The sequence below is a fragment of the Perna viridis genome, chromosome 1 (assembly GCF_037379345.1).
Source record: "Perna viridis isolate PV_CMFRI_1.1 ecotype Kerala chromosome 1, ASM3737934v1, whole genome shotgun sequence".
Classification (NCBI taxonomy): Eukaryota; Metazoa; Mollusca; class Bivalvia; order Mytilida; family Mytilidae; genus Perna; species Perna viridis.
The window spans coordinates 35,497,103-35,517,019 of record NC_142445.1 but is presented as its reverse complement, the minus strand read 5'-3'; the positions used below and the strand labels follow the sequence as shown (position 1 = coordinate 35,517,019).

The 19,917-nt window shown below is 33.0% G+C and overlaps 1 protein-coding gene across 1 annotated transcript; it reads left to right on the top strand.

Moving 5' to 3' along the window:
- Nucleotides 1–5,305: 5,305 nt before the first annotated feature.
- On the top strand, nt 5,306–11,025 carry LOC148628533 (growth/differentiation factor 8-like). Its single transcript, XM_088589192.1, has 2 exons — nt 5,306–5,788; nt 9,194–11,025. The coding sequence occupies exons 1-2, from the start codon at nt 5,503–5,505 to the stop codon at nt 10,009–10,011; spliced, it is 1,104 nt and encodes a 367-aa protein (XP_088445318.1). The 5' UTR covers nt 5,306–5,502; the 3' UTR covers nt 10,012–11,025.
- Nucleotides 11,026–19,917: the final 8,892 nt, after the last annotated feature.

Here is a 19,917-nt window from a genome sequence, read left to right as displayed (position 1 = left end):
TTACGACATTGTTTGGGGGAGTCAAATGGTTAACACCGAACACAATATACAGTCTATAAATCACTATTTGTTTTTCTTGCATGACATACATTGATGTCAACAATCATTCAGTTATTAGTGGGAGGTAAGCAGAAGATATAAGAATTTTATTTTTGGAATCGATTCTCTGTTTGCAGGTGTTTTTTTTTTCCGCAACCATATTTAATATGTCATGTAATACTGTTTAAGTCGTAAATTTTGCTGAAAGGGAAGATATACCTTATTTTACCATTATCTTGTTGGGGTTAAAAGATTTTTCTTTGCTAAAAAAGGAAAATTGGTATCTATTCCTTGAATTACAAAAAAGTCAGACACACCTTTATGACATGAATCGAATTCTTTAATCGGCATGTTATGTGATAAACAATGTTTTTTTTTATCTCCTCCTGCATCAAGGCCGCAAATGAAGTCTTGTTTGTCTGTTCAATACTTATGTCTATTCTTTTTATTTTTAAATCTACCGTTTTAAGTGTCTTATGATTTCACATTCATTATTAGATAAATATAGAATATCTAGATCTTCGTTTTTCATACTCCATCTCCTTCCTACACGTTTCTTATATGGGATTCTTCCTTAAAAAGTGCACCAACCCTTGGTAATTAGGAAGAAGTTAAGTAGATCTGAAATGGTCTAAATGTAAAACATATATGTGCGTTTCCGCCTACAGTACATCACATTTGCTCCTTCGACTCATTATTGCAGAGAATGTAAGCGACAATTAAAATTCAAAGCTGAAAACATATAAGTTTGTCCAAATATTAAAATGAAGATTAATGTCGCGATAAAGATATTTTTTGTGGAAATGTTAAGACTTCATATGCTAAAAACTGGAAATGTTCCGTTTTGTGTCATATTTCACAGCGTAGTTCCTGTTATGTTATTTTGCCCATTTACAAAATAACGCAATTCGTTGCTTAATTTGGAAAGTACAAATCTCAAAATATGTTTTTTTTTCTTCCTCTTGTACCAAGCCGAAATAAACAAAACTTTGAAGGTGCTATCAAGTCGGAAATTAACATTTAAATAGTGACAAATTAACCTGGAAAAGTAACCTACCGCAAATCTACTTGAAGGGAAATATAACCAAAAATATGATTTAGGGCCATTCTACATGCAATTAAGACTACAAAGTGAAAGGTGAACATTTAACACCTGCTTACCAGTTTACCTGTAGAAAATAATGGTAATTATAGTGTTTCAGTAATTAATTAAGCAAGTAGTATATTTTATGTGCTTCTTTATGATTGGGCATAGTTAACTAGCAAGTAATTTTTTAGTGCTATGAATTAAAGATTTGACCTTCCAGTAGACGGTGTGGCTAGTTGCCCTTAAAATAGACTAAGTGTTCTTCCTTCTTTGTCGTCAATTATGCACTTGTTAATTAATAGAGCATTACATGATTAAATGCAGCAAGCACTAATTTATTTGCATCGATTCTGTTTCCTTTTGCGTTAGACTAAGTATTCAATTAACAGTCATTGATATTATCATCTTTGGTCATTGCTATTAATAGCAGCAGTACATGATTTTATGCAACACATATTAATACATGTAAATCAAACCTATATTTCCGTGTGTATTGATATAGATCACAATATAAGTCTATATGTATTTCAGGGCTATAACTGTAGTCTTTCATAGTTCTTACATCTAATGCAGTTTCTGCATGAATGTAGAATGATAGGTAATTTAAAGATAAAACTTGTTTCATAATGCATCGTTTATGACGTGGATAATGATATCCTATTTCACATTGTCAAATTTCCTTTTCTTAGTCAAAATTCACTATTTGACGAACATTAAGCATAAAAACTGCGCGATTTCATACATTTAGTTCATTTTCAGTACAATTACAACTCCTTTGCGTCTTGTAGTAAATTTGGTCACAAAACATAAAAAAATGGGTAAATGTGTTTGAATTAATATGAAAAACATTAGGAAACATGAAGAAAAAAGAATAAACAAAATAAAATTAGGCTTCATTAAAATACGGAAGTGAACACCAACGGAAGTAATCGTCGGGTATTTCGTCTTCTGTTTTTTTTTTCTGGAAACAGTATCCGAAGTGGTCTGCCCGTCTGATCTTATGGTTCGAACTGGGGGAAATGAAAACCGACAACTAACGCGTCCCCTGATAACCAACCCCGCCACAACACTTTTAAATAGAGAAAATGAACGGCAGTTACCTTTTTTCAATAATAAACTTTAACAAGATATTTAAAGACTCATAAGACAAAATAAACTACAATGTTTAAACGTGAATTAAGCGAATAGAAGGAAAAAATATTATAAATGCCCATTTATGATTCAAATACCTTTAATTTTCCTGACCGTTTTTCACCTCAATTCCATATAAACATTATCAAAGTTCAGGTTTTATGATTGATATAATTGAGGCTTGTTAAATGGTTTCAAATTCGGAGAGTTCTCTTTCAGCTCTACGGGTATCTACAATCTTATGCAGTATATTTTTGTGTGGGTGGCTTAAGCACATGGGCATATTATTACTATGACATTTGACAATGGGTACCATGCTATTTCCATTATACAATTTCAAATATGGAGATTTAATACTGCATCCACCCATTTCACGAAATATGGCCTTAACTTATTAAATTAACTTTATCACATCACGAGCTTAAATTACTTCCAAAGTCTATGTGAATAAGTTTAGTGCATGGGTCTTTTTAGGAACTGCGAATAAAACTTTAACGATAAAGTAAAGACAAATCTGTATAACATGTACGGAAACGAGTTATGAAATACAAAAACTAAATTCAAACAAAAATGCTAATATTTAATAGCTAAATAGGACTTTTCCAACTTTGGGGGTATTTGCAGGTGCACACGCGGTTGTAATTATATCTAAGTAAATACTACCATACAAAACGCAATTAAAGAAAGGTATATTAAATTGTTACTCCACTCATTCAGTAATATTGAATACCTGACAACTATTTTTTTTTTCGCAACGCCTCTTCGCATTTTCAGTGTTAATACCTATACAAGTATACATATTAATAGCCTATACAAGTTTTCATGTACTGTTACTAACTGTGAAAGTATCAGTTTCATGGGATACCAGTTTTGGCGTTTCTATGCATCTGTCAAACATGTAAAATTTCTATTAACTATAACATAAAAACTAACAACAATCCGACAATCCACAAAGTTAAAAGATCCGAATTCAACAGATTTTTATAGTTTTTTTTTTAATTCTGATGTTTTCCTATCACTGTCCCAGGTAAGGGGGGTTGAGCGCTCACAAACTGTCCCAAGCCAGGAATCTGTAGTCCAGTTGTTGTTGTTGTCATTCATGTTCATTGTTATTCGTTTTACGTTTTTTTTTCTATAGATTGTGTCGATTTTTATGAATAGTTTTACTTCATTTGTTTTGGTTTTTTTTACAGCTTGCTTTATGGTAAGAGTTTTGTCCATCATTGAAGACTGCGTGATGATCTGCAGAAGTTTAATTTTATGATGCTTGGCTTTTGGTGGATGACTGTCTCATTGGCAACCATACCACATCTCCTATTATTATAATCTAACGTATTAGAGGCTTTTTCGACAATCCAGTAAGTTTATACCTGTTGATAAAAGTACATGTATAGCTGTTTTGACTAGAATTTTCAAAAACTTTGATTCATAGCTCCGATGCCTCATATTTTCATCAGAAGGTCGACATAAAAAATGATTACGAGTTTTTTTTCTGTCAATGAAATTATTGTCAAGTCATTGAAATGCATTATAATTCACGCGTCTGTTGTCGCTTATAAAGATTTTCATTTTTTTTTTTTTTTTTTTTTTTTTTTTTTTTTTGCAAGAGCATAAAAGGTTAAGATGCAAGCATGAGTTACTGCGGCCATGATTACGCATACAACTTGTGGAAAGAGAGGATTTCTTTATTATTTAACAATTAAGAGCTGTTTTTTTTTAGGCCATAAGCTTTTTTAATTATTATTGGTCAGAAAGAATAAGACGTTTGACCACTGAAAAGACTATAAAACATGATTTCATTCAGTTATAATTACTAAAGAATTCGTCCATAATCTTCATTTACAGGTGTTTTTATAGTGTTCATTTAGACCAAGCCTAACTTTCTGTACCGATTTAAGCAGATTAAGACTTCGGTTCATTCCCTTTCACATTCCGCTGACTGCCTACCTCTTTAACGACGATGGAACTTAAGTAGAATGTTCGAAGTTCACTTCATAGTTTATATGGTACGTATTGCCCTCTGCATAGGTTAACCGGTGTATTGAAATGTTATCATATGCAATAAGTAATGTAGATTCAACAAACGATACAATATGGTCCATTATTTCAAGGTGCTTATATGCTTGATGTTAACGCTGTTCTTTTAAACCTCTCCGAAGTTCAGCTGTAAGGGATAGAAACGAATGTATATAGGCATCATATTCAGAAGTATTTTTATCAATTTCTCCTTCATTTAGGTACCTCAATTTTCATTTAGAAAATATGACTTTAACTTTCTCGCAGCGTTTATCATCAATATTTCTAAAGATTTTAAGTGAAATGGCAATCTTTTGCACATGGGCGGATTTTCTACACATTATTAAAACTGAAGCTCTGCTTTAAATATAAAAGATCAAACATCTATGTTTATTTAATTTTAGATAAACACGCGATGTGATTATTTTTGACAAGTTTTAGTAGGTAATATCGCTCTTAAGAAGTATATATATACATGAATGGGTAACCCAATACATTCTTTCCGTTATAAATGTCCAAATTGGATTTAAATATACATCTAATGAGTTAACTGCTTTTGATAACTAGCAACGCGAATGTGATGATAACAAGAATTTCATTTTATTGCTTTCTGTGAGTGGTGTCATCTTCAGTTTATTTATTTTCTCATTTTGTACTTCTTGGTGATAATCCGTGCAAAGCGAACAAATTGTTATTTATTTGGTTTCATCTAAAATAAGTCCGCCTAATGCAAGTACGCTGTAAAATAATTTATTGAAGATTGAAAGAATTTCCTGAATAAATTGTATATATTTCTTCTACGATATCTTGCGTGCTTCGAATTCCACACTTAACTTACTTTTACAACAATTCGCAAACGTATAAATGTATATTTCATGAATGAAGTTTACGTCACTTTACTTGTCATCCAATCAAAATTAAGATAGTAACATGGTCCATTGGACAAAATGTTACCTGTTGAATCTGTTGAATAAGTAAACACAAGCACGTGTATACTAAATTAAATGCCTATAAATGCCGGTAGGCGGGGTCTACCAGCCTACACGAAAGAGTGGCACCTATCAACACTCCCGTCAAATTTATCCAATTTTGGTCCAAGATGGAGTAAAACATGCACATCCTCTGGTCTTAATTCATTAGGATGAACGGACTATATAAACTCTGGATGCTATTCGTTACTTCAAGACAAAGTTCCGGCGCCACAGTAACTGGCGATCCTGTTACGCGATATGAGCTTTGCTGAATGTACCTTAGTTCTTATAATCAGTGGTCTCCTTACAAGCAGTGTGATATTAGCCAAACCGACAAGAAGTGTGCCAGACCACAAAGTGGAAGCTTTTAAACAAAAAATACTGACAAAACTTGGATACAAGGAACCACCGATCTTGAGGAATATAAGTAGCAGTATTCAACAACAAAGAGCAATGATCAGAAAATATAAGGACCACATGCAAGATTACCTACACGTTGAGGAGGAACGCTATCCTGAAACTCTAAGAGTTTACAAGCCAAAAGGTAAAAACAGATTTCTTTACATTTTATAGAAACATTTGTAAATGTTCGTGGCTTTTGGTATTTTTTCTCTTTAAATTTACAGGCAGCCTAAATGCTACGTTTTCTACTTTTCATTTTCTTTTCAAATAAAAGAATAGGTACATGATATTGTCAGCTCCTTATGCCTATCTTTTCCCAGGTCTTGAAATTCATCTTTAGTATAATCTGAACCATTTCAGTGGTGAACAGTTGCCTTTTGGGGTTCTATAGCTTTTACCCGTGATTTTTCTTCATCTGTACATACACATGATATGTAATGCAAAACTTTTTTTGCTTCTTTAGCATCATTCGGCTTTGTATCACAAATTGAACAAACTATAGAAAGATTTGAAAAAAGGGGAGACTTTCGAACAAGTGTTATGGAGTTACACTATATTTGAAAGTAAATGAGAACAAATTTTACGTACGATATCCTTATTTTCGGAGATCTTATTTCGTTCAGACACTTCGTTTATCGTACTTGTAAAAACCCAAATTCATTTTTTTTTCAAGTTAGAGCAGCTTAAAGTAGCAAGATGAAGAAAAAAAACGACAAAACTTTGAGATATTGTAACAATAAACTTGTATGACACAAAGTAACATGACTTGATCAGAGTTTTCACGACATGCAAAGTAACGTTGATTCAAAGATATGGTTTCATATTTTTTAAGACTTTTTTATGAATGAATATCAGTTTTGGACCTTTAAGGGTCCTTATATGTGTGATATGTAAAGAATCTATTTCATAGTACTGGAATCTCCTATTATTTTGGTATGCATGCTTAAAGAGTTGCATTTAATGCCAGTTATTTGTATACAATGTCAAAGATCATTTGTTTATCGTTTGAAGGGTTTATCATGTGACAAAATTAGACTACTCATTAGCTGAAATTTCTAGAATGCCGATTCCTTTCCTCCATAAAGTATCACTTCAAGCAATAATATCTATTGAATATATAGGGTTCAGAATAAATTGCAAATGGGTAAGTTTTTTTCGTATAAGCCAAATATGCAAATTAAAAACGTGTTAAGATATTAAATATCCGTTTCTTATACCTCTAATGCAATGCAAATCTTGGCAAAACACCCTTTCATAATAGCAATATATCAAATAGGTATGTGCAAAATTGATGACATTAATCATCGCGTGCACAAATAATGTATGTATCCTTGCATACCGAAAAGGTAAACCACAAATATTCCAGACTCCGTCTTTGACTGATTCAACAATAATCGAAAGTAACTAATCCAATAACATTCCGCGACATCGGAGTCTTGATTTTTTTCCGCGGAGCGACAATTGAAGTCTAATCATACCCAGGCCGGGCATATATAGGGATCTCAGCCGAAATTAAATATATTTATCAAGCCCTGGGCCTGGCAATTGGCAATCGGTAGGACATTACCAACATAGCTATATGTAAACTATATGGTCTGGTATTTAAACGGGTTTTTTTGCCATTTTCTTAGTGGAACAAAGTGACATACATACGGGAAAATATGTATTTGATGGGTACTCAAGCAGGGTAGAAGATGATATAAACGTTAAATGTCACTGCGTTTTCCTAATCAAGATGTTAAAAGTACGTAAGCACGGGAGCATATTCTAAATTTAATGATGAATTTCTTCTTCATGAAAATTTGAAATTGAAACTTAAATTGTTTATATTTTACGGTCAAATGTCTTCCAATATACAACTAATGACTCGAATATTTTGTATGTTATCTCAACCATCAAGATGTAAGCAAAACTGTACACAGAAAAAAAAACTAAGGCCCGGATCAGTCGGCGTTGGGGTTCAAAGGAAACGAATGGAAACTGATTATTTTCATATTAAAGTAAATGACATCAAATTCAATTCAATTTATTTAAGTCATTTTTGTAAATATCTTAATTCATGGCATAAACCACGATGTAACGGTATAGAACTCTGATATAAGCCCACGATGCGACTTTTGTTTGGTCGCCCTCGATTGTTCGTCCTCTGTAATGCTGTGTTGTGTTGAAATACAATGTTCCTCTTTGTCGTTTATTTGACTCATTACAATTTTCAAAGATTGAAAAATCAAAAACGTAAATATTTAAATTTAAATTGTATATATGAATAGGTGCGCTTGTGGCTTTATAAACAAAATCCTATAAGATAGACTAAAAAAGGCGAACTCGATAACTGAATGGAAAAATATACAAATCATGACTTTCAATATCATTTAGCAATAAACGAACCGAAACAAACATATATTCTATTCATACATACATATTAGAGTTTAATTTCAACAAAACTGCCAATAGAATGTTTTCAAAAATGGGTCCAGGGTTAACACATCCAAATTGGTCAGTTTTGTGAAACATACAATATATAATTTAAATACGAGCTTTGAATTGATTGAAATACATGTTAAATTTGAAAACTAATGACCGAGATTAGAGCACAATACTTATATTCTGAATTTGCACAACTATTATTGTAACTCTGTAATACGACACTGAAAATTGAAATGAAAGTTAAAGCATATAAAGGCGAAGTTTCTTATGAAAAGCTAGTCGTTGGGGGTACACTGTCTGTATATAAGTTGATTAGTTAGAGGAGATGAAGAGTTGAACGGACTCTATTAATCTTGAGAAGCAAGTACAGTTGGATAACCTGAAAGATTCCTGCTAATAAACTGCTAGTGTAGCATGATTTGTAAGGGTAGCTTAGCAAGTACTTAAAATTGAAATGAAATTTTATACATCTATTGGTTGAAGCAACATTGTGAGGTCACGTGGGCAGAGAAGAACAAAGATATAAGGTCTTGTTCCTTTTTGATTGACACTAAGTATGGGTACTAGTTTTAATAGGTTGTAGAGTTTCAACTTTGGTAACTTGCCCTTGGACAAGCTAACACGAACTTTTCGTAAACGGTTTTTTAATAATGAAAACACCCTTTATGAATTATGTAAATCCCTTTATTTTGCCTGTCACCTGGTAGTTTTGTTAAGATTTTGTCTTAGGGATATGATTAATTACTATATGTTAGAATGCAGGTAACTGGCAATACGTCAGGTTTTTTACAGCTTAATGTACGCAATTTGACATTTTCATTGATGGAATCGTTGTTAAAAGTTTTCGTATATACCTAATAAAGATAGAGCACGATGACTAAGCAACTTATATAAGTAGGTAAGAGCTGTATTGACTATCAAGCAGATCATGCAACAGTTAAAGGAAATTTTATTCTCAGATACAATTAAGATCTAAGTTTATCGATTCTCCGAAGATATCAGCAACGAACTATGAATTCTGAGCCGTATATTGTGGTATTATAGTACAATTTGTTATTTTTTTTTACATTACTGTCAGATATACATTAGAATCCATTATCTTTCAATTTTTTTTTGGCAGAATCAGTTGAAGTGCAAAATGGTGGAGAACGTTCACAAGCAGAAGCTTTGTTTAATTTTGTTATCGACGAGAAACACCCAGACGATCCACAAATGGAGACGATCATTTCACGTGCGCATATAAAGCTTCACATGAAAGGATCCAATAACACAACAGCACGGGTCAAAGTTAATTCTGACAATGTATTATTTAATGTGCTAGACAATGAATATGTGTTCTCGAACATTGAAACGAATGCAGATGTAGTCTATTTGGATATCACTAGTTTATTGACATCGTGGCTAGAAAGTCCAACAGACGAACTTGGAATATCTGTCTCATTTTCTTCGAACATTTCTCACATCCTTAATGTAGTGTCAAAGTCTTTGATAAGTGACAAACTGCATTTAAACTTTGAAAAAGACTTGGAACCAGTATTAGAAGTTTTTAGTTATAAAAAGCATATCATAGGACGTCAAAAACGTCAAAGTGGGTCAACCGGAAGAAGAGACTGCGTTAAAGGAGATGGCGAAAACAGGTGTTGCCGATTTCAGACTCATATTTCATTTAAAGACATTGGTTGGGATAATTGGATAATACAGCCTATTGGTTACGATGCATTTTATTGCGATGGTGAGTGTCCACATCGTTTTAAGATGGCAAACACGTTTACGGGAATCAAGTCTCTCTTGCATATGAAAAATCCATCAACATTTAAGCCTCCGTGTTGTGTTCCGAGTAAACTTAGTAAATTCATGATACTTCATCGAGATGAGAATGGAAGTATCGCGTTTATGGATTTAGATGACATGGTAGTCGACGATTGTAAATGCGCCTGACTCAGGATCAGTCATTCTGTGATAGCAATTTGACGTTTGAAATGACGGTTTACTTACAGCATCGTCAATATTTGTTATGTGGGTTTATTTGTGATCCACCATCTCAAAAGCTGGTACCCGTCCCACCCAAATGCGAGAATCAGCCATAGGTACAACAGACTCAGTTGCCCAGCAGGGAACATGTACGCCTGCAGACTATTCATGCAGTTGTTGAGTGCTACAAGGCAATAGATGATTCTTATTTGTTGATTTTATCCAATTCTCAATTCCATGTTTACAATTGAGTTTAAAAGTCTGATGAATGCGTGCTTGCTGGAAGAGAGTGTGTTAGCTTACTTTGTTTTTTTATTTATTTGTTTGTAAGAATTAAATGTTTGTTGTTGAATGAATGAATTTGTGAACTTTGATAGATAATTGTACTATTCAAACGTGCCAAAGCTTGAAAGTCTTTCTGCTGCAAAAGTACGTGTGATGTTTTAATGCATTTTTTCAACTAGTCTCATTTATACGACCACTAAATGGTTTGTGGTTATGCTTAATATTTACAATGAATCGATAAAATCTTGTTTTTTTTTATTCTTTCCCGCATTTTAGAAACTTAAATTACATTTACGCATTTTATTATTCTAAAACAATTTTGTTTTGTACAATTTCGTAGATTTCGGCAATAAATATAGAACCCAGGTTTGTAATACGGTAGACGGTGATTTCGTTCTCAGATGTTCATCCTCTCAACTTTCAGCTAAGATGTTCGACTGCAAGTCTTTTATTTAGTGATTTGCTTATGTAGAAAATCCAAATGACGAGCCATACTTAGAGAGTAGGCAGAATCTATTGAAATCCTGGTGCTGTATCTCTAAACTTGTTCATCTTTGTTGTATTGTGTTTTATCAAACATATGATTTGCCTTGGCATCGAAACGAAGAAGTCATTTTTTTTAAATTTATTTATTTATTTCACTATTTATGATGAATATTGGTGCAGAAAGTTGAAATATAAAAATTATGAACTTAATTGTTGGTCGTTTGTTTGTTTCTGTAATTAGTTGTATGTACACATGATAAAAAAATACATGCAGTTGACAGAAAAAATAATAAATATTTACTCTACAATGAAAGAAACCTACTTAGTATTTCTAATATTTTTTTATTTGCTGTGTTATTTTGCAGTTTTTTTGTTTCCACAAAAAATGGCATTTAGTAGACGTAAAATAAATCTGAAGGTATGAATATTATGAAACTACTAAATAACAATACAAGAATTTGGTTGATATTGACAGAAATGTTGATTTGATGGATAGATTTATGAGACATGACGTGTACACATCTTTAGTTAAAACCATCTAAAAGCAAACGTACAAACAAACGGAACAAATATAAGCACAAAACGCACAGCTCTTGCAATTGTTGATAAAAAAAAACACCATCATTTTATGAATTTCTAGAAAAACACTACTCCACAACTTCATATGTATACCAAATTCTATTGAGAACATTATGGTATTGGCCTAGCAACGATGTAAATCAAGCTTAAATACGAAAGTTTACTGCACAGTGCAACTGTAGTCATGGCAAAAACTTATTTTCGTGATATTTAGATGTCTAGACTTAATACAGTTCCCCTCATTTTGTTTTGTTATAACGTAGATACTTTTTTTTTGTCGTGTCCTTCAGTTGCGTGTTCAATAAGTAAGGAACGGTGTTCTAAATACAGTATATGATACATTAATTATTCAAAGGTCAATCAAATGTGTCATTAGATTAAGTAATGATTTACAGTCGTTCTTACGCCTTTGAATGACTAACTTGCGCACTAATATATATTTTTATTCTTGAAATACAAAATAATGCGGAACTGGTAGATGTCAAACGGTAAATGTGTTACGGAACACCAGAATGTAAATTTTGTGGTAAACTCATGCATCAGCGATTGGAATTCGTCAATTTTAATGCGTACGAGAAATGATTAAATTAAATTAGAAAATAAAATGATGACCTGGTTCGAAACTGCATCCGGTGAAAATTTAAGGGGATTTATACGGAAATGCTGCAGTTGATAACGTTTTTCGTCAATATTTTATTCAAAATAATTCCTGGACCAGTTTTCAGTATGAATACACTCCAAATTTATCAATTTTCTATACATATATAAGGGACTTTATATTGCACAAAATTAGTTTTCATTTGCACTTAGGGGTCCATTAAAACTCCTAATGTAGGAATGAAAATGTATGTTATTTAATTTTTATAAAAGGCGTTCTTCAGGGAGATCAGGCACAACAGTTATAAAGTGAATAGATAAAACATAACGATAAAAAAGGATGATGCTAAATTTATTGCGAATCATAAAAAAATGCTCGCTAGGAGGGCTTCTTTAATTGCTTCTTAGATTAGCGTATGAAATCTGCCTTAGGAGTGGTTATGCCTTTTCCTCTTATTTTATTTCCTTTTGCACCGAAATTTCAATTATTTTAGCCAACTTTAACTTCAAGTATACATTTTCGTGCAATTTAAACGTGCATGTAGGTTGCATTTTATTCTTATTACTATTTCACGGATAATTGACAAATTTTCTACCATTCTTCACTATTAACCTCTTGGCTGTCAGACGCGGAAGTCGTTGGTATGCATAACTTCGTCGTGAGCTACGGTTCACAATTTGTATTCAAACAGTGTTGGCTAGTTTATTGTCATATTAATGGTATGTTGTATTTGGCATTTGCCGTGTTTCAGTGGTCGCTAGCCTACGAATCGTCAGTAAGATTAAAATTTTACTGCAGAATAATGATTTTACATCGAATGCTCTTGGCCTCTTTCATCACCATATATTATTACATTTGTCAAATTACAATAAACTAAAGCTGAAGCCGGCCTTCAGTCGTTGATCCCTTTAACAGCCTTTTTGGGTCATTTTTAACAATGCACCTAAATGTACCTTTCGTTAATTTGATACCGACTGTCCTAAGTTGTACTGGAAAGTTGTTGAAGACTGTATTCAGAGTCCTAAACAAAAAAAGGTTTCTACAAAAATATCTTCAAAACATAGAGAAAAAAAAGAAAACAAATAAAGCTAGCAAATATCACAAAATAATTATTTTAGACCACTTCATAGTTTTAATTGTTTCTTGAAAGAAAACCGCAATTATGTTTTTAAAAAAGTTGTGTTTACATCGTGTGTATTCATCCCTTGCAAAATTAATTTCATTCCATAACTTTCTCTTAACAAAAACATCACTTCAAATAAATGTCTCTGTTACGTGAGCCATGAAACTATCAATAAACCGAAAAATTCATGCTTAACATAACTTAAGTATTTTGTAATACCGAAAGAAAGAAAAATATTTATCTCGAGACGAATTGATATGAAAGCTCTCTTCTGAACTGTTTTCGATTGTAAATAGCAACAGAGTAGCTCTTTTTGCAAAACTCTTGACAGTGACATTATTTCCACATGCATATAAAAATCTACTGAAGAATATAAAGATATTGATAAAGTGGTATTCAAAATAGTTTATGCATACAAATCATACACATTTGTATCTTGCCAAGTGCTACAAACGTTTAGAAAACTCGGTATATTAATGAAAACTTTCTTGTTGCTCATATCGTGCAGTCTGTAAAAATCCATGCACTGAATACGTGAATTCATGAAAAGTCAATGATAAAGTAACTGTTGTCTCTTCGTTATTGTGTATCAATTGAGGCTAAAAACCACTAATTCCACTTCCCATAGGCTTCTATGCTAATTTCACAATATTCAATGGCTTCTCCGGACTTTACCTTAACTTTAACCTGCAGAGGACTATATATCAGCATGATTCTACATATGTCAGCTCACAATCCTCAGAATGGCATGTGGGGTTAGCAGACTTGCAGTGCAGTACTGGTCACCGGAAGTGAAGGGTCTATAAATAGCATGGGAAATCCCAGTGTTTTCACAAGATAGGGGTATATTTAAAAATCATTATGGAGATTAGGCTTCACATCACAAGAAGCAAAATGCACCTATAAAATGTACAGAAATGTTTTTCCTTTCAGAAACTGTTTAAATTTTTTAAATAAGATGAGAACTTTTTTCACAGCACTATGAGGAACAGGGGTAATTTCTGCGTAGGACTATTTTTGCGTATGTTCCAAATGCTCATTGGTTGAATTGGTGGTTTGTAACCTCAAGACCAAGTGGAACAAAAAGCTACGATTGAAGACCGTTCACTTTTAAACAATGTTACAGAAAGCATGATAGTGACCTCTGGCTTTTTGTTTGTGTATTTTATGTTGTTGAGAGAAGATTTGGGCGTAGTCTTGGCATAAGTTCTATTCGTGTTTCAATAGTCCTTATACTTTTTAGTCTATAAACAATCGTTTTGTTTAAAGAAAGCCTTAATATTTATATACCGAATACGCTGCATCATTGTAAACAAAGTTTTAATTCTATTTGCATTGATGTTGTCAAATTCCTCCAATCGTATTACCCACGACCTTCAAAAAGTCTTTTAAATCGAAGCTAACAATTTTGTATTTGTTCGTGAATTATCTGGTAAACATTGCAAGTAGGTATTTATATAAGTTGTATGGAAAAACTGCAGGTTTTATCTACTTCCGAAAAAGTTTTAAAAAGGCATGAAAAAAAATAGTAACATAACATACACCTCATGTTATGTATCTTATAAAGTTCAAAATAGGAAATAAAATTCTCGATTAGGGTTAAATCTGTCATTCACTTTGTGATTGTTGACATTAATCAAGTGCAGAGTTTAATGGGGGAGAACTTACACCTAACAAATGATATCTTTTAGATACATAAGAACTTGAGTCGTGACACCGTTGAAAAAAATCTCAAAATATTTTATTCTATGTGTTTATTAATTCATTCATCAAACAACATCAAAATATATTTCCTCTAATCATATAAAATAAATATGTCTTTAAATAATTGAAACCATATGGAAAACATACAATAACAACTGATATTTTATACACGTTTATAGGATTGAAAAAAAGAATTCCTGATCACAATTATTTATACGGTCCTTATGTTGGTACTGCATATATGAAATACAAAAAATATCAATCATATATATTGCTTTCGATATGCTGTACACGTGTTTCATCAGAATATATAGGATTGATCTCAAGCAGAAAAAAACAAAAACAAAACAAAACAAAACAAAAAACAACTTTGTTTACAAGAAGTACTCATCAAAACTATCGGAATAGGAAGCTAAATCCATCACCGAAAGGTTCTATCATGTGCAATACAAGGAATGAAGCCTCAGTGTTTTAGGTGCTTTGAAATTTGTAGTACTGCATATTGTAAATATGATGAATAAATCTGATATAATACAAATCTAACAACATGGTCGATGAAAACCCTCGGGCACCAAAAGGGTTCACCAAAAGTGGCATCGACTCAATGGTTATTAAATTGAAAAAAATACCAATCATATATATTGCAAATTTGAAACAAAAAACAGAAAAAAAACAAAAACAACAAAATAATGATGTCATAACCACGAAAAGTTAAATCTCAATGCTTTATATTACTATATTACGAGAATAGGTATGGTGAATATGTAAAAGAGATAACAACCCCACCTGGATGAAAATGTCAGCCCAAGACCACCTTTGGTCTTCAATGAAGGACGAGGATGTACATTATGATTAGCGATTATCACCTACACTTGTACTTGTTGTGTCAGCATCACCCGAGGTCTTTAATTTTGAAACGAATGAAAGTTTTCAGTAGGTCAATGAGTGCCAAGGCTACATCAGTTTTCAAAGACCCCGATGTAGCAAAAACATTGCCTACTATACATGACAAATATGTTGTCGTACCAGCAGACAAAGCCCAAAACAACATTGTTTTTGTCTGAAAAACATTTTATATCCAATGTTTATTATCAGAGGTAAACGTAGAAAATTATAGCAATGATAAGTCTTATACTGCTACCACTCTCTCCAAAGAAGAGATTGTAGAAAACCATAAATCTGTGCTATCCTCTTTTGGTCTCTCTACGAAGGACGATGACTGTGATTTACCGTCTATGTACTGGATTTCTAAACTTCACAAGAATCCATACAAACAACGTTTCATGGCTGGATCTGCAAAATGTACCACCAAACCTCTTCCAAAACTTCTAACTTCTATACTCACAACTGTCAAAGAGGGTCTGCAGTCCTATCACAACACTTGTTACTCCCGTATTGGTATTTATTCAATGTAGATCCTGAAAAATTCGAAAGATCTTTTGGAGACAATCAGTTCAAGACTATTATCTGAATATAATAGCATTAAAATCTATGATTTTTCAACACTGTATACTTCTATTCCCCATACTCAGTTAAAATCCCGACTTAAAAACATTATACATCGTTGTTTTTTCCAAAAAAGATGGTACACCTAGATACAAATATATAGTTCTTGGTAGAGATTCCCCATACTTTGTAAGAAATAATTCCAAATCATCTTCTAAATATACAGAGGAAGATGTTTACAAAATGCTGGATTTTTTAATCGACAACATATTTGTCCAGTGTAGTGGACGTGTTTTTCAACAAACGGTCGGCATTCCAATGGGAACAAATTGTGCTCTTTTACTTGCTGACCTACTCCTTCACTCTTATGAGGCTGACTTTATAGCTGATCTGATCAGAAAGAAAGAATATCGTTTGACTAGATCCTTCAATCTCAGTTTCCGCTATATAGATGACGTATTATCTTTAAACAATCCTAATTTCGGGGATTTGATACATCGCATCTACCCAAAAGAACTTGAGATAAAGGATACTACAGACACTGTGAAGTTAACCTCATATCTTGACCTACACACAGAAATCGATGGTAGAGAAAAACTATTGACAAAACTTTACGACAAACGTGATGACTTTTCATTCAGAATTGTCAACTTTCCTTTCATCTGTGGCAACATCCATTCGGCCCCTGCGTATGGAGTGTTCAAATCACAACTCATACGTTATGCCAGAGCTTGCCGAAACTACGTAGACTTTTGTATCGCGCTAGAACTCTAACAAATAGGCTTCTGGAACAGGGTTATGTTGCTACAAGATTGAAGTCATCACTACAGAAGTTTTATGGTCGTCATCATGAACTCGTGGATCGTTATGGTGTATCCATCAGCACCATGAAAACTGATGTATTCAACGGGTCATAGTTTTCCTTTCCTCGTTTGTCTACCCCGGACTTCAGTTTTTATGAGCAACTCGGCGGGTGCACCTGGTCCATGCTCCCATTTTTTAGTGGAGTCCGAGTTGCTCATTTACTTTTGTTACTTTGTATGTATGATTTTAGTTACTTTATGTTCTTTGTTGTGTATGTATGTTTTCCATGTCTGGTCTTTGTCCCTGGATTACATTCTTTTGATTACCGCTATAACCTTGGTCCCCTTGATTACTCTTTCACAAGTCACCCGGCATGTTTGTCATGTAAATAAATTAATATGTTCTTCATTGGAAGGAATTAACCAGACAAAAAAGCAATAAGAAATATGACATTTATTGTAAGATTTTAAGAGAAGGTGTTTTGAAATATTTGCAATGACTTTGCGTCTCCTACAAAAGGAAATGCAACAAATAAAACTATAGAATTTTAAATATATGCCTTTAAGTGAAAACGTATACATTTTTGGGCGGATGCTGATCCAAAATCACCTTGATAACTACGTGAAAGATTTCAAGTCATTTCAAAGCTGTAATTCAATAATGTAAAACTTGGGTCAGGTACTGAAAATAAATGTAAATTTGTTTATATTTTACAGCTTTTGAATAGTTATTGCGACATTTTTCTGATAATAACTTTAAGGTGTACAAGTACATACACAAACTTTGACTCCGATCTCTACAAGTATATATCGATTTAAAACAATGTCTTGGGGTACAGCATTGCTATCACGATTAAATATAACGAGAATAGGTATGGTGAATATGTCTAAGAGGCAACAACCCCACCTGGATGAAAATGCCAGCCCAAATCCTAATACCACGGAGCAGGCTGCAGCTGGCCCCAAAACATCATTATACACAGGTACAGCAAAAGAATTGCCTCTATATACTCAAATAACACAAAAATGAAATAAAAGACAAACAGAGGCGAGAATTTTCCGACTTGGGACAGGCGCAAAAATTGCGGCGGGGTTTAAGTACTTTGGTGGGATCAGCACCAAGCATTCCTAGATTAATTTTGTTCAAAAGCGCATAAATATTTAAAAAAAAAGCTTTGTGAAAGGGAAAAAAGACAAACTAAAAGCAATCAAGGGAAAACAGTTAATGATTTAAAAGAAAAGTATAAAAGTGACCGGCAAGAACCATAAGATCTCGAATGAAATAAGAAATATGCGTTTATTATGGCGTATCTTGCTTTCCAGTTCCCCAAATATTCGAAATACAAAATAAGTTAATAAAGACAAATGTGATTTCATCTATGGAATAAATGTTTCAAAGAGATCAAAATTAGTACGGTCTTTTGGAGAGCTTCTATTGAAAATTTGCTCTTTAGCACGAGGAGTTCGCAGCCGACTGAGTGAAAGTACGACGATTTTTTCTCACGAGAGGAAGAAATCCCCGAGTTTCAATAAGGACTCTTCTAAACTGAAAATCTTTTATTATCCAGAAAATGTTTAGGCAAACTTCCTACCCATAGCCAAGTTGACCCCCATCATCTTCCACGTGTGTCATTGTTACATTAAATGCAATCAAATACCGCCTGTTTTTTTTTAGTCGTCAATGAAATCACTGTCTGTGACTTACCGTTCTCAGGGTTATACAAATGATATTATTAAATACCTCACTTGTCAATGTAAGATCGGCTCACGTGCATCTCTCTAACATTTCTTCTTTTTTAATTTGCCACATTTTGAAAAGCTTAAGTCTCTTAAGCCAAGAAACAAGACAAAATCAAGAGAGGAACAGGAAACAACGTGTAGTAACTACAAGCAAATACAAAGAAAACTAAGAGAGACACCAATGTCGATAACCTCTGATTAGCTAACATTTCAGCTATAGTTTACAATGTTCCTTATCTCATGTAATGTATATACAACATGATATTGCCTAGAAAAGATCAACCAAAAGCATGTTGCTACATAAGAACTGCCCTGTGTGTTTTATTTTTTAATGATTAAACCGTATAAAACATAAATGATATATCTTATTGCTTATTCACAACACTTTCCCTTTGCACTGGAGATAAAGGCTAGAAAAGACTGTAGTTTGGGTTTTTTTTTTGGCGTAAAGCCATCACACGGCAAAATCTTGAAGGTCACAGAAACCAGACGAAGGCAGAGAACGCCATTATTATTGTGATTTAATTGCAGAAAAATATTCAACAATACCATAACATTTCAAATTCAAATTGAATGAAAAAGGAGGAAACAGACATGAATGGATCGTTCCAAATAAAAATTAGACCAGGTGCATCCAAATTATTTAAGTTATCATCAAATCTCCACAATAAGGTGCCATATCGAAGCCATTTCAGGGGACCAACATCAAAGATCCATAGCCTATTCAAATAAGATGCATTTTAAAGTAATCATTTAATAATACATCCCCTTGCATTAAGCATTCCAGTCATCAACTGATCCCTAAAATATAAAACATGAAAGAATTCCCAAATGCAATAAATGATAGAGCTATAATGATTTCATCAAAATACTGCACGCGGACTTATCAAATATGTTTACTTAAATCTCCTATAGGGTATTATTCGGAGCACACAGACCTTCCCAAAAATTTAAAAATCTTGACAAAGCTTCCAGTGATTTGAACCTTTTCAATCGAATTTAATTTGAATTTATTTCTTATATATATTAAATTTTATACTAGTAAAATTTCGGTGGAGCAAGACGTAACAGCTTCTTAAATCAGATATAAGTGAAGGGTTGGTTTTTAG

Excerpts from the sequence above, each read along its gene's own strand:
- LOC148628533 (XM_088589192.1), top strand. The coding sequence starts at position 5,503 with ATGAGCTTTGCTGAATGTACCTTAGTTCTTATAATCAGTGGTCTCCTT. Across the intron at positions 5,789-9,193 it reads AAGAGTTTACAAGCCAAAAG|AATCAGTTGAAGTGCAAAAT; the intron begins GTAAAAACAGAT and ends TTTTTTTGGCAG.